The sequence below is a fragment of the Chionomys nivalis genome, chromosome 4, assembly GCF_950005125.1.
Source record: "Chionomys nivalis chromosome 4, mChiNiv1.1, whole genome shotgun sequence".
Lineage (NCBI taxonomy): Eukaryota > Metazoa > Chordata > Mammalia > Rodentia > Cricetidae > Chionomys > Chionomys nivalis.
Window position 1 is genome coordinate 41,420,625 of NC_080089.1, and position 20,525 is coordinate 41,441,149.

The 20,525-nt window shown below is 48.6% G+C and overlaps 1 protein-coding gene across 1 annotated transcript in view; it reads right to left on the reverse strand.

Moving 5' to 3' along the window:
- Grik4 (glutamate ionotropic receptor kainate type subunit 4) overlaps positions 1 to 20,525 on the reverse strand; it is a 430,445-nt gene that overhangs the window by 99,398 nt on the left and 310,522 nt on the right. The window contains exons 9-11 of the mRNA XM_057767783.1: positions 12,249 to 12,410; positions 4,034 to 4,186; positions 3,166 to 3,270 (exon numbers count right to left, since the gene is read on the reverse strand). Of these exons, the coding sequence (XP_057623766.1) occupies positions 3,166 to 3,270; positions 4,034 to 4,186; positions 12,249 to 12,410 (420 nt within the window). The remainder of the gene's footprint in view (positions 1 to 3,165; positions 3,271 to 4,033; positions 4,187 to 12,248; positions 12,411 to 20,525) is intronic.

Genomic DNA, 20,525 nt, shown 5'->3' on the forward strand with positions numbered 1-20,525 from the left:
CAAACATTTTAACAGAAAAAAAAATCCTTCGTAGGTCAGGACTATAGCTTAGTGGTAGATTGCTTGCCTAGTATCTACTATATATGGGACTCTGAGTCTGATCCCTGGAACCACAAAAACAAAATCTTTATTAAAATCATCTCCCTTATTTTTCATTGTATAACAGATGCTATCTCCATCTCTGAGGCCCATGTGAACTTGCTCTAGTTACCATCTTTGCTTTTACAATCTCTAAAAAGATACAATATTTCAAGTCCATTTACGTTTTCAATGCATTTCTGAAAACATCTTTAAGGGGCTTTCACCAATCAAGTTAATAAGTGTGTATTGCTTTTATCTGTGCGTAATGGTTATTTGATCAGTATGCTTGTTTAGGATCAAGGTCCATGCAGCCCTATTGTGTTGGTCTGTGATACTGGGAATCAAGCAAAAACAAGCCACTCTACCACTGACCTCAGCTTCCCTCCCTTCATCTAGTTTTAATATTGATTTCTTCCAGTTTTTAAAAATATATTTTATTAGTTCTTTGAGGAATTCATACGGTGTGATGTGATTGCATTCACCCTCCTTCCCCTAGCTCTTCCCAAAAGCCAGTTTGAGTGGCAGCTAAGATAGAAGCAAAATGAAGACGGAGAGAGGTAGTGAGCCCCATCAGCTCTCTGTCAACTGGAGGGTGGAGAGGGGAAAGGAGGTGCCATGAAGGGGGCCCAGGAAGTGGGCTCTTTCTTGGATCACTCTAGGGAGGGACTGGGGCCCCGGTGGAGGTTGGCAAAGGCTGGGCTGGGCTCTCGGGAGTAGGTCTGGGGTTGCCTGGAGAGTTTGCGCTAACCACTCCTCCAGCGCTATGCTCGTCCCCCTCATATCCCTTACCCAGTTGTATTTCTCCTCAGGGAACTTAGCAGGCTGGCATAATGTTCCATATGTATTTTTTTGCCTGACATCTGTCCCCTGCTAGAGCATATGCTGCACAAAAGGAGATCTTTCTCATCTTAAGCCTATACCTAGAAGGGAGACAGCGGTAGGAGACGCTCAACAGGTATCAACTTGAGTGAATGACTGCTCTCTATACTCCAAATCCCCCAAGAAGATTGGGGCTCAGGGAAAAGTCTCCCTGACAATTTTCCTAGAGGCTGGCAGCCTACTCATTCGGGGATGATGAGCCACGGGGCACGATTTGAGCTTAATAGTCCTAAATTGCAGCTCTCATCCTCTTTCTATTTTTTTTTCCCCCGACATCACTTACTCTCACCAGACTGCGAGCTCTCTCCGTGTAAGGGCTACGTGTCTGTATTCCCCAGGCCCCACGTGATGTCTGACACATAGCAGATGCTCAGTAAAAGACCCGTTAAATAAACGAAGGAGCCACCGTGGTGCCAGCTACCCACCTGACCTTGTGCCTGTCTGAGACGATGTGGGAAGTACCACCATCCCGCGCAGCTCCCATCCAGAGCTGGATGTGCTGCTGCCATTCAGTCCCAGCCCGACTCCCTTTTCCTGGGACTCCTTCCTTCCTCTCTGTTCTTTCCTAAGAAGAATGACCCTCCAAAAAAGTCACTGATCACCTAGAAAGATCTAGCTCCCTGAAACCCATGTAAAGGTCAGGGAAGTCCCTCTTGGATGCAGGGATGATATGGCAAAGACAGATGAGATGGGCTGTTGTAGGGTTCCATGAGGATCAACCTGGATACCTATAGACCAGATCTGTTCCTCAGTCCTGTCCTGGGCCTCCCTTCCCAGACTCTCATGGGATAGACTCTAAAATGGGACTTTTAACAATGACCAAGGTTAGTTTTATAGATAAGTTATCATAATAGTTAAGGGCATGGGCTTTAAGCAGAGCATACAAAGATTCCAAACCAGTTCTGCCATGACTTAGTAGTTCAAGGACAAATCAGCCATAAACCTCCCAAGTGAGGACATTGATTTAAAAGTACCTATTTATAAGCTAGACAGAGGGATGAATCAGTAAAATGTTTCCCCTACAGACACGAGAACCCAAGTTCAGAAGCCCAGCACTCACCTAAAGACCTGGCACAGTGGCGTGTGGCTGCAATCCCAGCACAAGGGTGGTGCAAACAGAGCACCCTCAGATCTCGCTGGACATCTAATCGAGCTGAACTAGTGTGTTCTGGCTCAATAAGAGACCCTAGTTCAAAATATAAGTCGGGGAACTTTAGAAATAGATATTCAACACCAATTTCAGGCCTTCACATACGTGCACATATATGTGTAGACATATGAGCACACATATTCACATATACATGAACACATACACCTCACACAAAGTACCTATGTTTTTAGAGCATAAGATAAATGAAACCATCTGCTTTGTAGGCTTATACACATGCTACACTTAGCATGGCACAAAGCTTATGGTAAGTGTTCAACATATGAGAGTAGCCACCATGGGGGTGGTGTTGGTGAAGGTGAAGATAATAATAAGGTTCTTTCTAATTTGCTATAAGGATGGCTATTTGAGTGCTACAGTGGAACATTCCCTCATCCAACCACCACGACAGTTAGATCTTTAGTATGTCTGCTTCCTGATGCAATTAGTGTCTGACTTGATCTTTCCAGTCTTTCCTGACTCGGAGAAGCCTCTAAATAAAGGAAGCTGATTATTAGGGAATGGCGGGGATAAAGACTTTTAGAGAGACACTTGAAGGGGTTGTCAAAGTCTGTTTCCTCTGATAGAGGACTGGAGAAAAGGGAACAAGAGGGTTTCATGGAGAAGGAAGAAGCAGAGAGAGAACCAAAGTGCTCTGAAGGGCATAGCATCCCTAAGGTGATGGAGACAGCGGCAGACGGGGGAGCAGAGGAAGGGTGGGCTGGAGAAAAGCAGGTCAGAAGGGGAAGTCTACCCCAACACAAAGATGTCCTTGCCCACATTGGATCCACACTTTTCCTCATCAGTTGGGCCCCTGGAGTCCAGAGGGGATTCTGGGTTGGGAGAAATCCCTAATCCTTTCCATTGCCCTCAGAAAACAGAATAATCCAATAGTGGAAAGGGACTGGGCATTCCTTTCTAAGTGACACCCCTTGTCTCCTCCCTCCACAGGGCATGCTGACTGGGGTGACACTTGACAGCTGGAGGCCACTGGAACTAGGGACAGGCAAAGGACAAAGAGGAGGCACCCATCACCATGGCAGCATAGGTAGGCTTACCTGCCGGAAACCATTCCTGGTGAACTGTAATATTTTCAAGGCATAGTTGGACCTCTGGCCTTTGCTGTTGAATTCAATGTGGCCGGTGAGACCTTCCAATTCTACCTGTCCAAGAGAGAGTGAGTTACAGCACCAAACAGGCTCCACCAAATCTGGCCCCGAGCAAGCATCCCTCTTCCACGCTACTTCACCGTGTTGGAAATCCCTGCTCTGTCTGCTCTGAAGCCACGGGATCTGAGTGGAGGAAGAGGGGCCCATATCCAGTAACCCCAAGCCAACTGTGCAAGCCGACAGGAGCCACCATGCTGCCTTGAGCTCAGATTCAGCTCTCCCTGTCCCCTAGCCATGGGAGGAACTGTAACCAGAATTTTTCCCTTTGGGGAATCTGCAGGAAGTCAGGATACTCCTGACTCGTTGCAAAAGTCTAAGACCCCCACACTTATGCCTTCTCTCTCTAACGAGAGATGTCTTTTTCATGGGAGTAAAACACTGCTGGAGAGAGAACTCTGGAGAAAACAAGCACCAGCTAGGATCTACAGGCTGAGTCTCCCGAGGGACCATAGGTTCCAGCAGCATGGTCCCCTCCTAGCTGCGCGGAGTTGTGCAGGGGCTACCACTGGGCAGGGGCCAGGTTGCAAGCCTGGAATTCGGAACGCCTTTCTAGTTTAAAATCCAAGGACTATTTATTGTCTTGGGAATAAGCTAGCCATGGATTTTTGCCAAGAGCGGTAATACCTGGGGAGCACATGGGACCCTTGGCTCACTCAGTTCAGGTGTTTTAGCCAGGGCTATAACCCACCAGGAAAGCCTTGGATCAAGCATCCCATCCCTGAGGCTGGGCACAACCAGGCCTTCAGCCGCTCCTCACCATGCGCAGGTAGTTCATGAGGCTGGTGCCATGCTGCCAGATCTGGGCTGAGCCGCAGGACAGGGGCTTCACACCGATCTCCTGGCTCCGGTTCAGTTCCTGCACTGCCGTCACCACAGCGTAGACAGCGTCAAACAGCAAGGCGGAGGACAGCTGGGAGCAGCAGAGAGAGTAATTGGTAGAGGGTAGAGGAAGGAAGAGATGGAGGAGGGAAGAGAGGACATAGAGGACCAAGAGGGAAAGCACCCAAAGGCAACCGAGGGGGCACATTCACTGCCTTCTGCCCATCCCTTCCTCTGACCCCACCCATGTCTGCTGTCTGCCAGTGGTCCAGGTTGACTTTCAGGAGCTTTGCAATCTGCATCCTACTGACAAAGACTGCTCTGGGTTGAAGCAGCAAGATACACCATTGGACCCCAAATTATTTCTCTCTCTCTCTGGGAAATAGCAAATTCCATTGCTGCCAGGAGTAAATCTATAGGACAGTAGGCAAGGCTGCTAATCTCGGGAAGACGGACGGAACTTGGCCACTTTACCAGGCTCAGGTGAAGATTACTTCCTACCTGACGTCATCCATGAAACTGTCCCTTTCTACACATACCTAGGACTATAGTCTAGCTGCACCATTCTATGTGAAATATATGTATAAAATGTATGATAAGTTTAAAGTCTAAATTTTAGTAACATTCCACCCCTATGGCAGATGATGGGTGGGTACAAAGGCAGGAGCTGGACAGCAAGCAGGGTACCAGGAGGTGGGGAGATCTGAAACTACAATGGTCAGTGGGGGTCTAAAAAGAGCTGCCTAGTCAGGTGACAAAGAAAGTGTCTCAGGGAAGAAGACACACTGGAACGGAGAACATTGGATCCGAATAGATGTGGTATCAGACGTGGAGGGGGATGGGGGGAGATAGGCAGTTCAGAGGATGGGAGCACAGGAGCAGAACCTCAGAGACGGCAAATGAGGGGCACGCCTGGAGGGCATGGGGGGACAGTGACTCTGCGAACAGGCAGGGGCCATGCTCATCTCTATGGTGGGCCTTAACTGTATGCCTGTCCCAGCAGGAACAGACAGACCTAAACAGATGTGTGCCTCTCCCTTTGGTGATCAGATCATTGAAACAATGTCCTCTAAGAAATTGGAGTTTCCCCAAGAATCTCACGCTGGAAGAAGAAGCCTGGTGCCAGCCAGCAGAGGAACGTGTCTCCTAGGAAGAGATTTCACACAGTTTGATAGCTTGTCAGACTATCGCCATGCGGGAGGAACTGGAGCCCAGACAATGAAGGTGGGTGGACCACACTGTGACCAGGGCTGCTTAGTTATGTATGCCTCTGTCTATGTAAACCTAAATCTCAAGTCAGGACCCCTGGATGGACTCAAAGGCAGTAGCTGGCTTTGTGTCCCTCTTCCCAGTGCGGTCACATCGAGTACATCTTTACTCTACTCTTCCCTTTCTCTTGTCTGATTAACTGGTCTGTTGAGGGTAGGCGGCAGGACCTAGCTCGTTAGGGCTGCCAAGGCCCAGACTCTGTCCCTCACCACTTTGGAAACAAAGGGAGGAGGGCAATGTAGCCATTCTGTGTTTTTATCTTCCCTGTTAATCAGCTTCCTTAAGGCAAGAGATATTCATGTCCTTGTGCCACTGGCACCTGGCATGAGGTCTTCCCTGTGGTTGGCTCCCAAAGACATATCTCCTCTCAATTTTTTAGAGATTTTATTTTAGGGCTGGAGAGATGGCTCAGAGGTTAAGAGCACTGACTACTCTTCCAGAGGTCCTGAGTTCAATTCCCAGCAACCACATGGTGGCTCACAACCATCTGTAATGAGATCTGGTGCTCTCTTCTGGCCTGAAGGCATGAAGGCGGAACACTGTGTACATAATAAACAATAAATCTTTTTTTAAAAAGATTTTATTTTATGTGGATGGGTATTTTGACTGCATGCATGTCTGTGTGCCCTGTGTGCACAGTGCCCAAGAAAGTCAGAAAAGTGTTCAGATCCCCTCTGGGACAGGAATTACAGATAGTTATGGGCCACCATGTGGGTGCTGGGACTCAAATCTCAGTCCTCTAGAAAGAGCAACCAGTGCTCTTAACCTCTAGGCCAGTTCTCCAGCCTTCAAGCTGTATCTTGGTTTGGATTAAGTCTTGACTGACATCTGCCTGACAAGTGACATCAATATTGGCAGGCTTGATAGTGGGGAATGCCAGGGGGACTGGGTGGCTGGAGAGAGTAGAAACACAGCTGACTCTTGTGCCTGGGGAATGCACCATCCAGGAGGAGCTAGCTGTAAATGTACAAGGCCTATACAAGAAAAAGTCCTGGTCAGTAGAAATATCTCTGTGGTCAGCACCGTTCAGAGGCAGTTGGAAGACAGTTCAGGGGGTGGACCCACAGGAGCAGAGGCTGGGAGGTGGAACTGAGGAGCACGCCCAGAGGGGATGGCGGGGAAAATGGCTGGGGAAGGCCAAGAAAGGTAGGAAGAATTCCATGTAGGAATGATACTGAGGTACTAGGGGGCCAGTTCCTCCATTGGTAGCATGATGTCCACCCCTGGCAACCAGTTCTTTCCCTGATCAGCCATCTTGCTCCTCAGAAGACCCCTTTGGGAGGATCTGGAGACCATACCCTGTGTGGTAGAGTGCTTATTCCTACCTTCTGTCTGACCAGGCTCTAGGATGCTGACCCCTTCAAGGCTAGAGGGAGGGAGGACACAATCCTCCAGTCAGAGGACACAGAGCATGAGATAGCAAGGTGTAGGGGGAAGAACTGGGGAGCACAGCTTGACTCCAGGTCATCCTTAGATGCTAAGTGACTGTGGACATCTCGCTGAACATCAAGCAGGGACCGCTCTTATTCATAAAAGAAGCAGCATCCCGGCCTCATGAGCCTGTACAGGTCATCAGGTACAGGGTGAGCATTACAGATGCAGCTGTATAATCTCACATCCAAGGAGTTAGTGGTGCTCTGGAGGAGGTGATGGAAACAGGAGGGGGAGGATGCTACGAGTCCAGAAAGCAGACTGGAAGGATACACAATAACACAAAGGGCTGCAGTCTCTAATAGCTACCAAGAGTGTTGACCTCCGATAACCTTTCCAAACACAATCGCAGGGGAGGAGCAGCCCACAATCAAATCAAAATTCACCTGCATTGCAAAGCCACCTAGCCAATGTTTCCCCTCTGCCTTCCCCTCTCCCCTTCCATCCTCCATCCTTCTCTCCTTTCCTTGCTGCATCTTCCTAATCTTCTTCAGACCCTGTCATTAGTAGGTCCTATCTGGGAAAAATGGCATCATCCCCAGTCTATTCAGATACGCTCAGAAAATTCCTCGAGTCCCCGCTGACGCCATCAAGTCTGCTGCCTTTCCAAAACCCCACCTGACTTCCTCGCTGTGCCTTGCCTTGGGGCCACCTGTGACCTGAAGTCTGAGCAAAGGTATCCAAACCCCAACCCCCAGTTTCAATAACAGTGAAAAATCATACAGCCCTGATGAAATGACTAAGCAACCTCACTGGTCTGAGCTCCTCTACCCATTGCCCTTGTCCCAGTCACCTAGTTCCTCTAAGGGAGGCGGAGCTCACCGTCTGCTTAGCACCTGCTGCTCCTCCACCAGCTTACAGCTGTACTTTTCCTTGCACCTCATCACTGCCCGGCCCCCAGCACATGCGGCTCTCCCACTAATGGCTGCCCGCAGTTCCTTGCTGAAAGGACGTACGGAAATGACGATGCTCTAGACGCCCTCCCCAGCTCTGACCAGCCTCTGCCCGAGAGCAGACCACTGCTGCGAGCTTATTGCTTTCAGCATCTATATCATAAAACTATTTCGTTGCTACTTTATAATTGTAATGTTGCTATTGTTATAAATCGGATGTCCAAGGTCTGGGACAACCCTCCCTCCCCCCCAGTTTACCTCGTGGCCTCATTGGTTGGCTGTCCTTGTGTCAGTTAAGATGTGAGCCATTAGCCAGCGTTGCCTGCCTAGACCCTGTTCTGATTCCTCCCATTCTGTGTATGTGTCTGTCCTCTCATGTCACCATCAGCTTCTGGTCCAGCTGTGCCTGCGCCAACCGAGTCACCCTGCTGTACTGCTAATGTGTAGCACAAAGTAGAACAGGTCATGACCCTGAGCAGAGGGCTGTGCTTCTCGGGAGCACATTCTCTCTCCTAGAAGAGACTGTCTTTCTCTTTCTAGATAGTACTGCTTCTGGATGTAATGCCTGGACCCGCTGCAGTCAGCTTAGCTCCAGGCTGAGAGTGGAGGTGACCCCAAATGTGACTGAAGAGAGAACGAGAGGGTCTGAGCCTCCGGTTACCTCTCCCTCAGGTCTCGCTATGCTGTGTGACACCACACTGCATTTTAATTGGGTTCCTGCTACTAGCAACTGAGAGCATCCTAAATCGTTAGAGAGGACCCAGAGAGTCCCCCATCTCTCGAGGTAATGTTGCTCAAGGTCCCAAGACAAGCCTGTAACCCATCTTCTCTTGAGGTCCCTTCCTCCTTTAGAAGCTGTGCATTGGTTCCCGAGGGACAGTACATGATTTCAGAGGACGCTGGTCACACCACACCACTGTCTCCCTTCCTAGCACTTGGTTGTTGCTAGTCCCACTCCAGCTAGGATGAGGTTTCCTTGACTGACAATCTCCGTCTCTATCTATCTGTCTGTCTGTCTGTCTGTCTGTCTGTCTGTCTGTCTGCCTGCCTGCCTACATCTATCTATCTATCTATCTATCTATCTATCTATCTATCTATCTATCATCTACCTACCTATCAGTGTGTTGTACTCAAGTGCATGTGTTCATATGTATGTTTACACACATATATGCACAACTGTGCATGCGAGTACATGTGCACCTATGTTTTTAAGTGTGTCTTCTTCTCTCTCTCTCTTCCTTATTTTTTGAGATGGGGTCTCTCACTGAGCCTCAGACTCACCAGTTGCTTATGCTAGCTGTCCAGCAAGCTCTAGGATTCCTCTTGCCTCCACACGCTCCTCCCAGTACTGGGTCACTGGTGAGCAACGCCAGCCTAGCTTTTATGTGGGTGCTGAGGATCAAAACTTGTGTCCATATGCTTGCACAGCAAGCACCTCGCCCACACATCCATCTCCCTAGCCCCTGCTGATGTTCTTATTAGTACATCATCCAAGTGCTAAGTGGTCGGTGTGTGCCTGTTCCCGATGTCCTTTGTCATTTCTAACTCCAGGGTCTTCTTGATCCGTCAGCTATTTCTTGTAATTACAATTCAAGCTGAGGACATTGGGGTAGGGAGCAAGTGGGTTCCTATCTCATCTCCACACACACATGGCCTTCAGAGCGTGACGTGGGTAAAGTGTCCCCAAGGGCACTGTACTTCCTAGGTCTCCTCTGAAGTGGACTAACTCAAGTTAGTACCCTGTATATGGGAACATGCACTACCCTCAGGACAATCTCCTGGAGGTCCTTCATCCCTCACCAGATGCCCCTCTTCTGTTGGTCCCTGTCCATCTACCTAGGACCACTCATCTCGTCTTCCTCCCTCCTGAGGATTTACTTCCCACCCCTTCACTCCTGTAGCTAGTCTACCCCAGTTGCTAATCTCTTTCCGTTTTTCAATTCTCTTTTCGAGATGCCAGCTGTCAGGGGGTAAGACTCTGCCATCTCTGCCAGTCCATCAGTGCCCTCGTGGTTCAGCTGTCCATTCCAAGCCATCTCTTCAATGTCCTAATTGCCCTCTCTCTCTGTTATTATCGACTAATTCCATTCTGGAAAGCATTTGGGCCACAGTCAGTGTAAAGTGGCTTGTGTCATAAAAGGCTTTGTCCCATCTCTGAGTCCATTGGGAAGAGAAGGGAGACATTTCTGTTGTCCCTTTTCCTTCCTTTCCATTTCTTCTTCCTCTCATGATTGACCCCTCCATCTTTCTGATGCTCCCGCTACCCATCTGTGTGGGTGCAAGCCTGCCTCTTGGCTTTGTCTCTGCTTCTGCTGTCCTTTGCTATCCCATGTTGTCCCTGTCTCTTCTAAATTTTAGATCCCCTAACTGGCTCAATTCTCATTTAAAATCCTCTCTTCTTTCTTGGCACCAAGCAGCTGTTTGGCAAGGAACCCTCTATTCTCTTGTTTTTATATTTTCATTTGGTTCTTCACTGTTATTTTCTTTTGAGCTGTTTTGCAAATTGTTTCGGGGGATGAAAGACTCTGTATAAATTAAGACGAATCAATTTTGACTCAGGGAGTTGCGGCTGGGTTCCCTTCCCTCCCTGAAATGAAAACAAGGATATCTTCTAGACACACACCTGTAACTCCCATCATCCCCAAAGCAGGAAGGACTGGATTCTCAGTCTCCTCCTAAAGGCCCATTTGCCCATGAACCTCTGGAAGCTTCGATTCTGCCCCACAAAATAATATGAGGGCAGGGACCATCAAGATCTCATGGACTAGTTCTTACAATCTGAATTTTATTCAACAAAATAAACACTTAATTACAAACATCTGCTTTAGCCTAAATTCTAATTACTTAATCTAGCCATCTGTAATTTTAATGATTTCCCACGATTTTTGTTCTTTGCGGCATGATTAATGGGAATGGCATATAAAACTAGTGGGCGTGTGTGTCCCTTTCCACCACTCCCTCCGCGCTGGCTTTGTCTCAGGCAGGAAGCGCATCTGTGGCATACCACTGGCCACCTGGAAGCTTCTTGGCCAGGCTAAGCGCACCAAGCTTTCTCCTGGATATCTTTAGCCCGGTCCTTCCTTTGAAACCCTACAAACTAGACTCCCCATTTGGGGAGCTCCACGTGGGATTGTGAGGAGGCAGAGAAGCGGGGCGGTCTCTCATACAAGCCTAAAGAAGAGAGAGGGGAATCAAGAGTGGAGAGATGCTATAGAGGAAAGAGAGGGAAGCAGAAAGAGAGTGAAAGGGAGAGAGGGGAGGGGGGAACTAGAGAGAGAGTGGAAGAGAAGTCTGAGAGAGAGGAGGAAGGGAACAGATATCCCGCAGAGGTGGGAGCCTGTGCAGCCTTTCTGTAAGCCAGCACAGGAGAGAACCCAGGCTGTGGTTCCCTAGAACCCACTCCTTCACCCTCCGGCTCTCTGCCATGACGAGCTGGGATGTTTGTGGGGAGAAGTTCGTGGCCTCCAGAGAAACAGAAGAGGCAGCCCTCGGAAAGGTGAGCTACAGAAGTGAGAAGGCTTGGAGGAATTGTACTATCGTCACCACTGCCAGCTCCCCTTCCAGGCTCCTTTCCTCTCAGAGGCCATTGCAGAGAGAGGATGGCTGCAAAGTTGCCTATGGGGAGAAGTCAATCTAGATACCAGCCCCGGCTGTATAAAAACGAGGCCCTGGGAGACCCCACCTGCCACCTTGCTCTCCTGGGCCTGTTTTCTCATTGTCAGAAGCGGACGGCCATCTTTGAACTGTTCACTAGGATGCCATGAGGAAGGAAAAAGGCCAAGGCAGGTAATATTATGGGATGTGTCATAGTGCCTAGGCAGAGGTAAACCTGAGTAAGAACAGGCACCCTTCATGCAGGCAAGAAGGCCAAGGGGGCAGGGAAAGTAGACTTAAGGAGGGACAGGACCTGTGAGGACACACGGAGACTGACCTAAGTTCAAGGCTCAGCTTGTTTGCACTCCAGCAGAACACTGTCTGCTACCCAGACCCCTTCTAGCATTCCTGGGGAGCAGAAGACTCTGAAACTGGCTAGGAAGGTGAGCCATGGCAACACCAGCTGTAGGTGGCTTCCATGGGGCAGACCTCTTCAGGTCTTAAGAATGAGACAGAAAATGCTCCTTCTCCACCCAGGGGAACTAGACCCTTTGCCCCATGCATAAAGAACGAATGGCAAGTCTCATATCAATTAATAGCAGGGATACCCCGAGGAGTATATGATTCATCCACAGCAAATATCACAGGCTGTGTTTACACAAACTATGATGACCATGAAGTCCCAGGAGAAATGTTCATAGGGAAGCACTGCTTGCTGTGGGGTCCTTAGTTGACCAAATCACTGTGGTTCAGCTCCTGACTGGGCTAGCTTCCCACCTTCTAGGAGGCCTCCTCTCTGTTCTTTCGGCAGCATCACTGGGCCTCCAAAAGCCATTCTTCCAGATACAGCATGACTCACATTCTTGGTGCATCTTGGAAGCCAGTAACTTTGGCCCTGCCTCATTGTATGGAGCATGTGGTAGACCACAGAGCGTTAGAGCCCAAGGGCATCTAGAGGACACTTACCGCGGGGCCAGTGAAGGGCACATGGTCACAGTTCTCCTGCCAGGATTGGTTGAGACTCTGGGAGAACTCTTGGAAGAAAGCATGGGATTGGTTGAAAATGGAAAATCCTAAGATGTTGACTCTGTCATCCACAAGACTGTCCATTCTCTGGAGGGAGAATTCCTGGGAAGATGGGGCAATCAGAAAGAGAGAGCTCAGTTAGAATGGGGGAGAAGAAGAAAGAACATGAGGGAGCATGCTGGGGCTGGGGCCAGCTCAGGACACACAAGGTGCTCCCTGAGTGCTCAGTATACAGAATAACTCAAGAGTGGTTCTTCTGGGGTTCAGGGAGCAAAAGAGAATTCAGCAGATTCGCTCCTAAGCCAGGGAAATACAAGATGTGACAGGTGAAGAGAGACACAAGGAATATGTGTGACTGGTAGAAGGAAGTTCACATCCTCAGCAGGTCATCTCTGGAGCCAGGCCTAAAGGCAATTTCTATACGGAGAATGTGGGTAGACAGACGTCATCATACATAGGCTCTGAGGGAAAAAGGATGTGGTCATCCACTGTGGTGCCCATGGCACTTTGATGAAGGAATGAGCTCCTCCTTAAAATACGGTTCTACCATCAGAATCACCCCAGAAATCTTTCTCAAAATGGATCACCACCATGCTAACTGAGTCTGTATGCCTGGAACTGAGTCCAGGTAGAATAATCACTAGGTCCCTAAGTGTCATGCACACCAAAGTTCCAGAAGCACTGGATGAACGCATGCACACACACACACACACACACATCCTGGGGAGGGTGGAGAGGTCTACTGGGGTTAGAGTTCACAGGCCTAAATGCTAGGGAGCATCCCAGACTAGTCAGTCCTGTGAGTGGGGGGGGGAGGGGTGTTAGTGGAGTGTCAAAGTCATGTTTGCCTTCTAAAAATGTCAACCTGAAGGTGTGCAGACAAGGTTGTATCTCCACGTGTCATTATGGTTTCCATTCATTTCATACATATGCAAGCATTTCTCACATGCTAGACACTGTTCTAGGCAGAGGGGACATGCATAGCGGAACGTCCTTGCTGCACTCAGGGGCCTCACAGGAGTCAAAGAAACAGACAGCCAAGAGCCGAATGCATTATCACTTCAGACAGTTATGAGTGTGGGAAGAGGGGCCGCTGCAGTCAGAGAAGTGGGGTTTCAGGGCCAGGGACATCCAGAAGTGCAAGGGTGTCCACCCAGTCATCCATGCTGTGATAGTCAGTGACAGCTGTCAGTTTGACAGGATCTCAGATCACCTAAGAGGTAAGTCTCTAGGTGCATCTGTGGGGAATTATAGCAGCCTCTGGCCCCACCTGGGAAGGACGTCTTGATTAGCCTAATTCATGCAGGAAGACATACACTAAAGAAGGACTGCACCAAGAAGCGAAGGTTGGCTGAACGCAAGCATTCATTGCTCTTAGCTTCTTGATCACGGATACGACGTGAGCAGCCATTTTAAGCTCCTGCGTCCATTACTCCCTTCCCAGTTCGGATGGATTGTGACTTTCCACTATGAGCCCAAATGAACTCTGTCTCCTTTTATTTGATTTGGCCTGGTATTTTATCCCAACAATGTGCTAGGTAACTAAGACAAATGGCCTTTACCCTATCACCCAGTCTTTCTCCTGGACCTCCTTTGGCCCCATACAAGAAACCAGGGGAAAGCATGTAGCTTATTCTGCTCACCCATCTGTTCCTGTAAAAGTGCCTTCAGATGCGGGGCAGGCCGTCCTCTCAGACTGAAGCTGTATCCATCGCGTGCTCATTCGGAGTGCCTCACACACAGCTCCCTGACCCGTGGGCACATAGTATTTACAGACACTACAAATGACCCATCCGTCACTCAGTGTGAAGTGACAGATGGCAGGCGCCTTAGGCTTGCTTCCTGGCCAGGTGGAAACATTGCTTTCTTTTAGGTGGTCTCCTTTTTTGATGACTTTGCTCTCTTAGCCCCTGGTACTCTTTTCTGCTCATATCTTGCCCCCACCTATAGCTGCTGCCAATGCCTTAGGCTCTGAGCTTACCTGCCCGGATTCCAGCCTTGTCTGCTTTGGCTCACACACTGGAGTCACAAAGACTCCTTTGCAGCCACCAACCCCGGCAGAGCAGACTTGGATGAGGATGAAGTGTGTTTTGGACTCTGCCACCCTCCCATTAGGGGATCACCAACGTGCCAGAGAATGTACTGATTCATAAGCTGGTATTATGTCCTGTTTCTCTACCAGGGCAGCTGCTCAGCCACTGTGGGCTATCAGCAGGCAGGAGAGGGCAGATGGCTAATGAGAAAAGATGTATTTGGCAAGGGTGAGGTGACTAAGGAACAGAGCCAGGCTGCTGTTGGGAAACCGAGGGGCTTTGCTGACCATGGATGGAGAGGCCAAGGGCTATCCTATCGTTCTGGCTTCCTTATCAATGTGGGCAGACAGCCCACCACACCTCTGTGCCTATCCATATGTACAGCCTGATAGACGAAGGCCCATTTCGAGGAAGTCCTGACATCATGGACGCCCATATTCACAACAGCACCAGGCAGTGCAGAGGAGGCAACTGCTTCCGGGTCAAACCCAGCTTCCTCACCACACTGGATGTCTGACCTTGAGCAAGGACTTCGACTTTTCTGGTCTTTGCAGCCACACTTTGTAAAGTAGGACAGATGCTACTGGGAACCTGCTATGAGAACATGACCCACCAAGTCAACAATGCAGGGCACACGGGCTCGCAGAGACTGGCGCAGCAAGCACAGGGCCTGCATGGGTCTGCACTAGTCCTCTCTGTGCACATGCTATGGCTGTTAGCTTGGTGCTTTTGTGTGACTCCTAACAGCAGGAACTGGTGTATCTTTTGCCTTCTCTTGAGACTCTTTTCTTCCTATTGGTTGCCTGGTCCGGCCTCAATATTAGGGCTTCCGTCTTGTCTTGCTGTATCTTATTTTGTTCTATTTGGCTGTCCTCTCTTTTTTTCTGAAGAGGTAACAGATTGGGTGTGAATCAGGGGGAGAACAAAGGTGGGGGGCTGGGGGAAGTGGAGGGAGGAAGTGGAAGCTGTGGTCAGGACTATTGTGTGAGAGAAGAATCCATTTTTAATAAAAAATAATTTATGTGGGATTCCCCCCTATATGCTGTGAATATGTTTTATTACATTGGTTAATAAAGAACTTGTTTTGGCCTATGACAGGGCAGAATATAGGTAGGTGGGAAAAGTAAACTAAACTTAATGCAGGCAGAAAGAAAGCGGAGTCAGACAGACACCATGTAGTTGCCGAAGGAGAAAGATGCCAGAACCTTTACCCGTAAGCCACAACCTTGTGGTGATACACAGATTAATAGAAATGGGTTAATTTAAGATGTAAGAACTAGCGAGAAATACATTTGAGCCATTGGTCAAACACTATTTAATTAATATAGCTTTTGTGTGATTATTTGGCTCTGAGCGACCAGGAAATGAAAATGCAGTCTCCGGTTACAAATAATCAACAATAAAAAAAAGAAACCTCCTATGTTGTTCCAAGAAACAATCAAGGTTCCTGTGAAATGGCCCAGTAGTGGGTAAAAGGTGCTTGCCACAAAGCCCGAGGATCAGAGTTCAATCCCCTGGACTGAGACGTCGCAGGAGAGAACCAACTCTGATCCCTCTATAGAAACTCTGTAGCATATTCACGATAAGATGCACACTCCCCTGCCCACCCATTCATTCCCCTGCACATTGTCAAATAAATGAGTGAAGAAAAGAAGAAATGAGCCATGTATAAGGCAAGCTTATCATTGTCATCTGGCAAGGGAGAAGTACTCAGTGGATAACCGTTACCCAAGTACTCCCGCGAGATCTGAGTAGCATCTGGCCCCCTCCTTCCTTAGTCCCACTTGGAATCCGGAGGGGGGAAGTACCTCCTTCAGCATGCTCTTGGCAGAGTCAGAATGAATGGGTTAATTGCAGACACTCAGAGACAGTCTCCCCAGAAGTCAGCCAGTCTATCTTCCTGCCTTTCAATCCCTACCTCCTTGTCCCTTGACTCTATTCTATTTCCTAGTTTCAAAGGCCTCTTAAGATGGAACGATTTCAGAGGCTTCCTTGGTGATTCGTGCTATTTATGACGACTCATTGGAGAGCTTACCGAAGGACCAGAGAGAGATGGCAAGTCCTTTTACAGCAATTTCCCGGGACATGGCAGGATTTTATTCTGCCAGTATCTGGACTGTGTGTGTGTGTGTGTGTGTGTGTACGTGTGTGTGTGTGTTTCTGAAGCAAACTTTCTGAGAGTTTGGGAAACCGCTAACAGCTGCCTGTTTGCATACAATAAAAAAACCTTCTAAGGCAGTATTTCCCTAAGTCTGTTCCTGTGGACATTAGTTTCCCAGAAGGAGCAGACAGAAATTCCACTAAAAACAAGGTTCTATGTTCAGATAATATTAGAAATGGCCACTTATTCTATCTGCCTCTTTAAGATTCACGGCACACCCTTGCATGCTGAAGGTTGAAAGCATTCCTGCAGTGAAGCGCCTGGCTTAATTTTGTTTAATCTCGAATTTTTCAAACACATTAACTACGGAATATATATTTCCTCCTTCAAATTTGTGTCTCACAGTAGTGTTCTGCAGAACACAATTTGGGTACTGCTACCTTAAATACATTGAGAGAAACATTATAAACTCCAAATCAGGTGGAAGAGATGCTGAGCTTGTAAAAACAAGGAGGAAGGCTCATCTGATCCCTCATCCCCACCTCTGCGCCCGCCATCTCCAGCTTTAACTGTGACTGCAAACATGGCCCATTCAGGTTTCTGTGCCCTTCCTGTCTCCACTACCCTCCACCCAGCCTGACTGATGGACACTTTCATAAAATGACAGACAGGGCCAGGGGTCCCAGGAGTAGACAGGTTTTCATGGCAGATCCAGGCAGCACTGGGGTATTTGAATCTCCCAGTAAGGGCAAATGTCCAGTGGTAAGACCACATCAGGAAACAGAGATTAAGACAACAGTTGTCCATGTCTCCTCATGGGCATGGCTGTGTGATAGCTCTTTGCACAATGTAGACCCTCTCTAAAGGGCTGTATGCCCCCATAGAGCAAAGATAAGCAACCCTCACTGTGACCCTCACTCCCTGCACCTAGAAGAATGCCTAGTTCCTAGAATCTGATTGGCTAATGTTGGTGGAAGGAACAGTGATTGAAGGCCTCTCAAGACCTTGAGACCCTTATTGCCCCCTCTCTATCCCCAAGCACAATCTTATTCCCATGGAAGACATAAGAACATGCACACCGGTTGTGCCAGCCCCTGACTGTTTGCTTCCTTATCATTGGGTTTTGTCATTAAAATAAATTTTAAAATTAAAATAAACTATAAAATGTTTGTATGTTCCCCCTCTTGTCGTGTGTGTGTGCATGTTTGTGTATGCTATGGTATGTAAAATCTAAATAACTAGAGTTGAAGGTGAATGCCGCATGGGTGAGGCCTGTGTGGAATGGTCACCATAGATAGCAGAGCTCAACGGAGTCTCCCCACTTCCCTGGAAGATGTGACATTTCCCAAGTCTTGGTTAACATACAATCATCCATTCGTGGATTGACTGCTCGAAGCTCCCTGGACTACAGGAAGCACCTAGGCCAGGGAGCAAGGGCAGGCTATGAGGAGAGCACAGAGTGGGGGACAGGGCCAAGGGAAGGGGAGATGTTCAAGGGAGAAGAGGGGGGAGAAGGGCAGGAGGACTGAGGTTACTACTGCTCTGCCCTCCTTTTCTCCCTCCCACTGCAAGAAGTCGTTCTGGGCTATTTTTCTAATGAGAAAAGATTTGCTAGCACATGCTTCATCCTATGCAGGATCCAAATATCAAGAAACCCGCAGCTTGCGTGCCAGGGGTTTAGGACAGTGGGCAGAAAACAGATCTGTGCTTGTGGACAGAGCGAGGGGAGGAGAAGGTGTTGTCTCAGAGGACCCTGTGCCTACATTAACCAGCCAAGTCCATTAGTCAACCTGGGGAGAGGCCAAGTTTTGCCAAACGCAGCTGCAAGAATAAGAGCTCCTAATGACTGAGTTTGCCTGTGTCTGGCTTTAAGGATAAAAGCAAGTAGCCATGTCAAGACCATCTCAGAGCCTAAGCAAGCCTTCTCCTCTACAGTCTTGGGCCATATGCGCATCCTAGTTTCTGGTACCTACACTAGAGATTATAGCCTCAGCTCACTCTTTGAGAAACTCCATACCCAGTTCATTGATGATTCTGTCAAACCTGCCTCCCTCGAATTTATCCCTTCCTTCCCAAGCCCACTAGTGGTGACCCTCATCACCTCTCTTTTGTGACGGCAGCGTTATTTAATGAAGATCATACAACTGATCTGGGGGGACAAGGCCACTCTACTGTACAGCACTATTTTTTTTTTCTGATAACAGTACAAATGGGGTCTGCTGTCACTGTGCAATGTAACAATCTCACTGAAAAAAATGCATGTTAGAAAGGACAGGTTTGGGGTTTAATGCTCATTTGCATAGATTCTAGCCAGGTGGTCCATGGTGGTCTCTGCAGTGTCAATTCCTTTACCTATAGTAGATGGAAACAGTGTCCCCCCTGTAGAACAGCACCCAGCGCATAGGAACCCCAAGACCTGTGAGTTCTCTTGTCTCCACGTGCAGCCAGTCTCTGCGCTGACTTTAGACAAAGAGGGCCTGAGCAGTCTTCTTCTTTCCACTCTCTGGCTACCCTACCCTGAGCTGCATCTGGGCCCTGCCCCAGAGGAAATATCCAGCCTGAGGGTTTCTCCACACCCCCTCTTCTACATCCCTCTGCAAGAAGCTATTCTTAGCTCCTTGTCAAATGAGAACACTTAGCCAGGTTGTCATAAGGTGTTAATTGCTTGGTGAGACTATTTGTGTCCAAAGAGGAAGGCTGGAGTTCAAGTTCTGGGCTTCTTCAACCCTAAAAAGCATTAATAAAGTAACAATTGTAATGCCGCTACAATCTACTGGCCACAAACCGTGTGCCAGTCAGCACTAAGTACGTTTCACCTGTGATCTCTATTTATCCTTAGAGCAAGCCTTGTGGTGTGGGAGTTAATCGTGGCATCTCATGGCATCAAAGTGGCTTTCCCAAGGCCATGTGGCTGGTGAAAGGCAGTTGTGAATTCAAACCCAGGTCTTGCTGACCTTAGAACCAGCACTGTGTCAGGGCATGATGCATCATAAAGACAGAGTATTGTCATTTCATTGTGGCCAGGTTATAAGATAACCAAGGAAACCAAGTCAAAGCTAATCTCGTCCCACACAGATGGCAACTACAAACCAAATGGTGCGAGTGAGGAAGGGACCATGAAGCATTGGCTAAGTTTCTTCCTGAGAGGGAGTTTTCTTACAAAGGGACCTGGAGTTCTGTCTTGGCCCCAGACTGAGCACCTGGATGGCATGGATCCTTGGGACTTGGGGAAGCTGTGGCTGTTCTTTATCCTCTGCTCAGGATTTGGAACGGATGCCAGGGAATTGGAGACACATGTGGCTAGGGTGGTACAGCACAGGATGTGTTGGGCTCAGCTTCGTGAACTTTCCAGCTTCTGCAGAAAGCTGGACAGGAGCCACCCAATAAAGCCTCTGCGGCGGCCACTGCATGGGAGCCATTTGTCATGTGCTTTCACGTGTTGTTGAGTAGTAATGAGGAAAACGGTTTGGACAGGGAGATTTCCTGAAGCTTACGGATGGGGCCAGCCTGCTGCAAAGGCGACCTCTCTGTTTTTGCATAAGGTACTAGGTCTTCACTGGCACACTATTCAGGGGCCATTTTCTGGCAACCATGAGCCCTCCTGGCCCATGAGCTCCTGTTGCTTAGGGATGGTGTGTTCTCTTCTATATCCCTGGCACCACAAGGAGACTGTTGAAAATAAAAACTACCTCCTTGGGGTGGCGGAATGAGGGGTGGACTGTGGAGATGTCCCACAGACAGTAAAATACTTATCACACAGAATAAGGACCTGAAATCAATGTCTAGAAAACACTTTAAAAAAAATCAGGTGTACACTTATAATCCCAAGATTTGGGGTATGGAGTGGAGCAAAGACTGGTGGATCCCAGGGCTCACTGGCCAGCCATTTTAAGCCTAATCTGTGAGCTTCTGCCCAAGGAGGGTGTTCATCTCAAAGACAAGGTGGGAGGCTCCTGAGGGAAAAAGCTGAAGTTGACCTCTGGCCTCAACGTACACAGGTGTGCACACACAAACACACAGGCACATAAGCAAACACTGTCCCTTTGTCCTGGAGAACAATAACACAAAGCTTGCTCAGGAGAA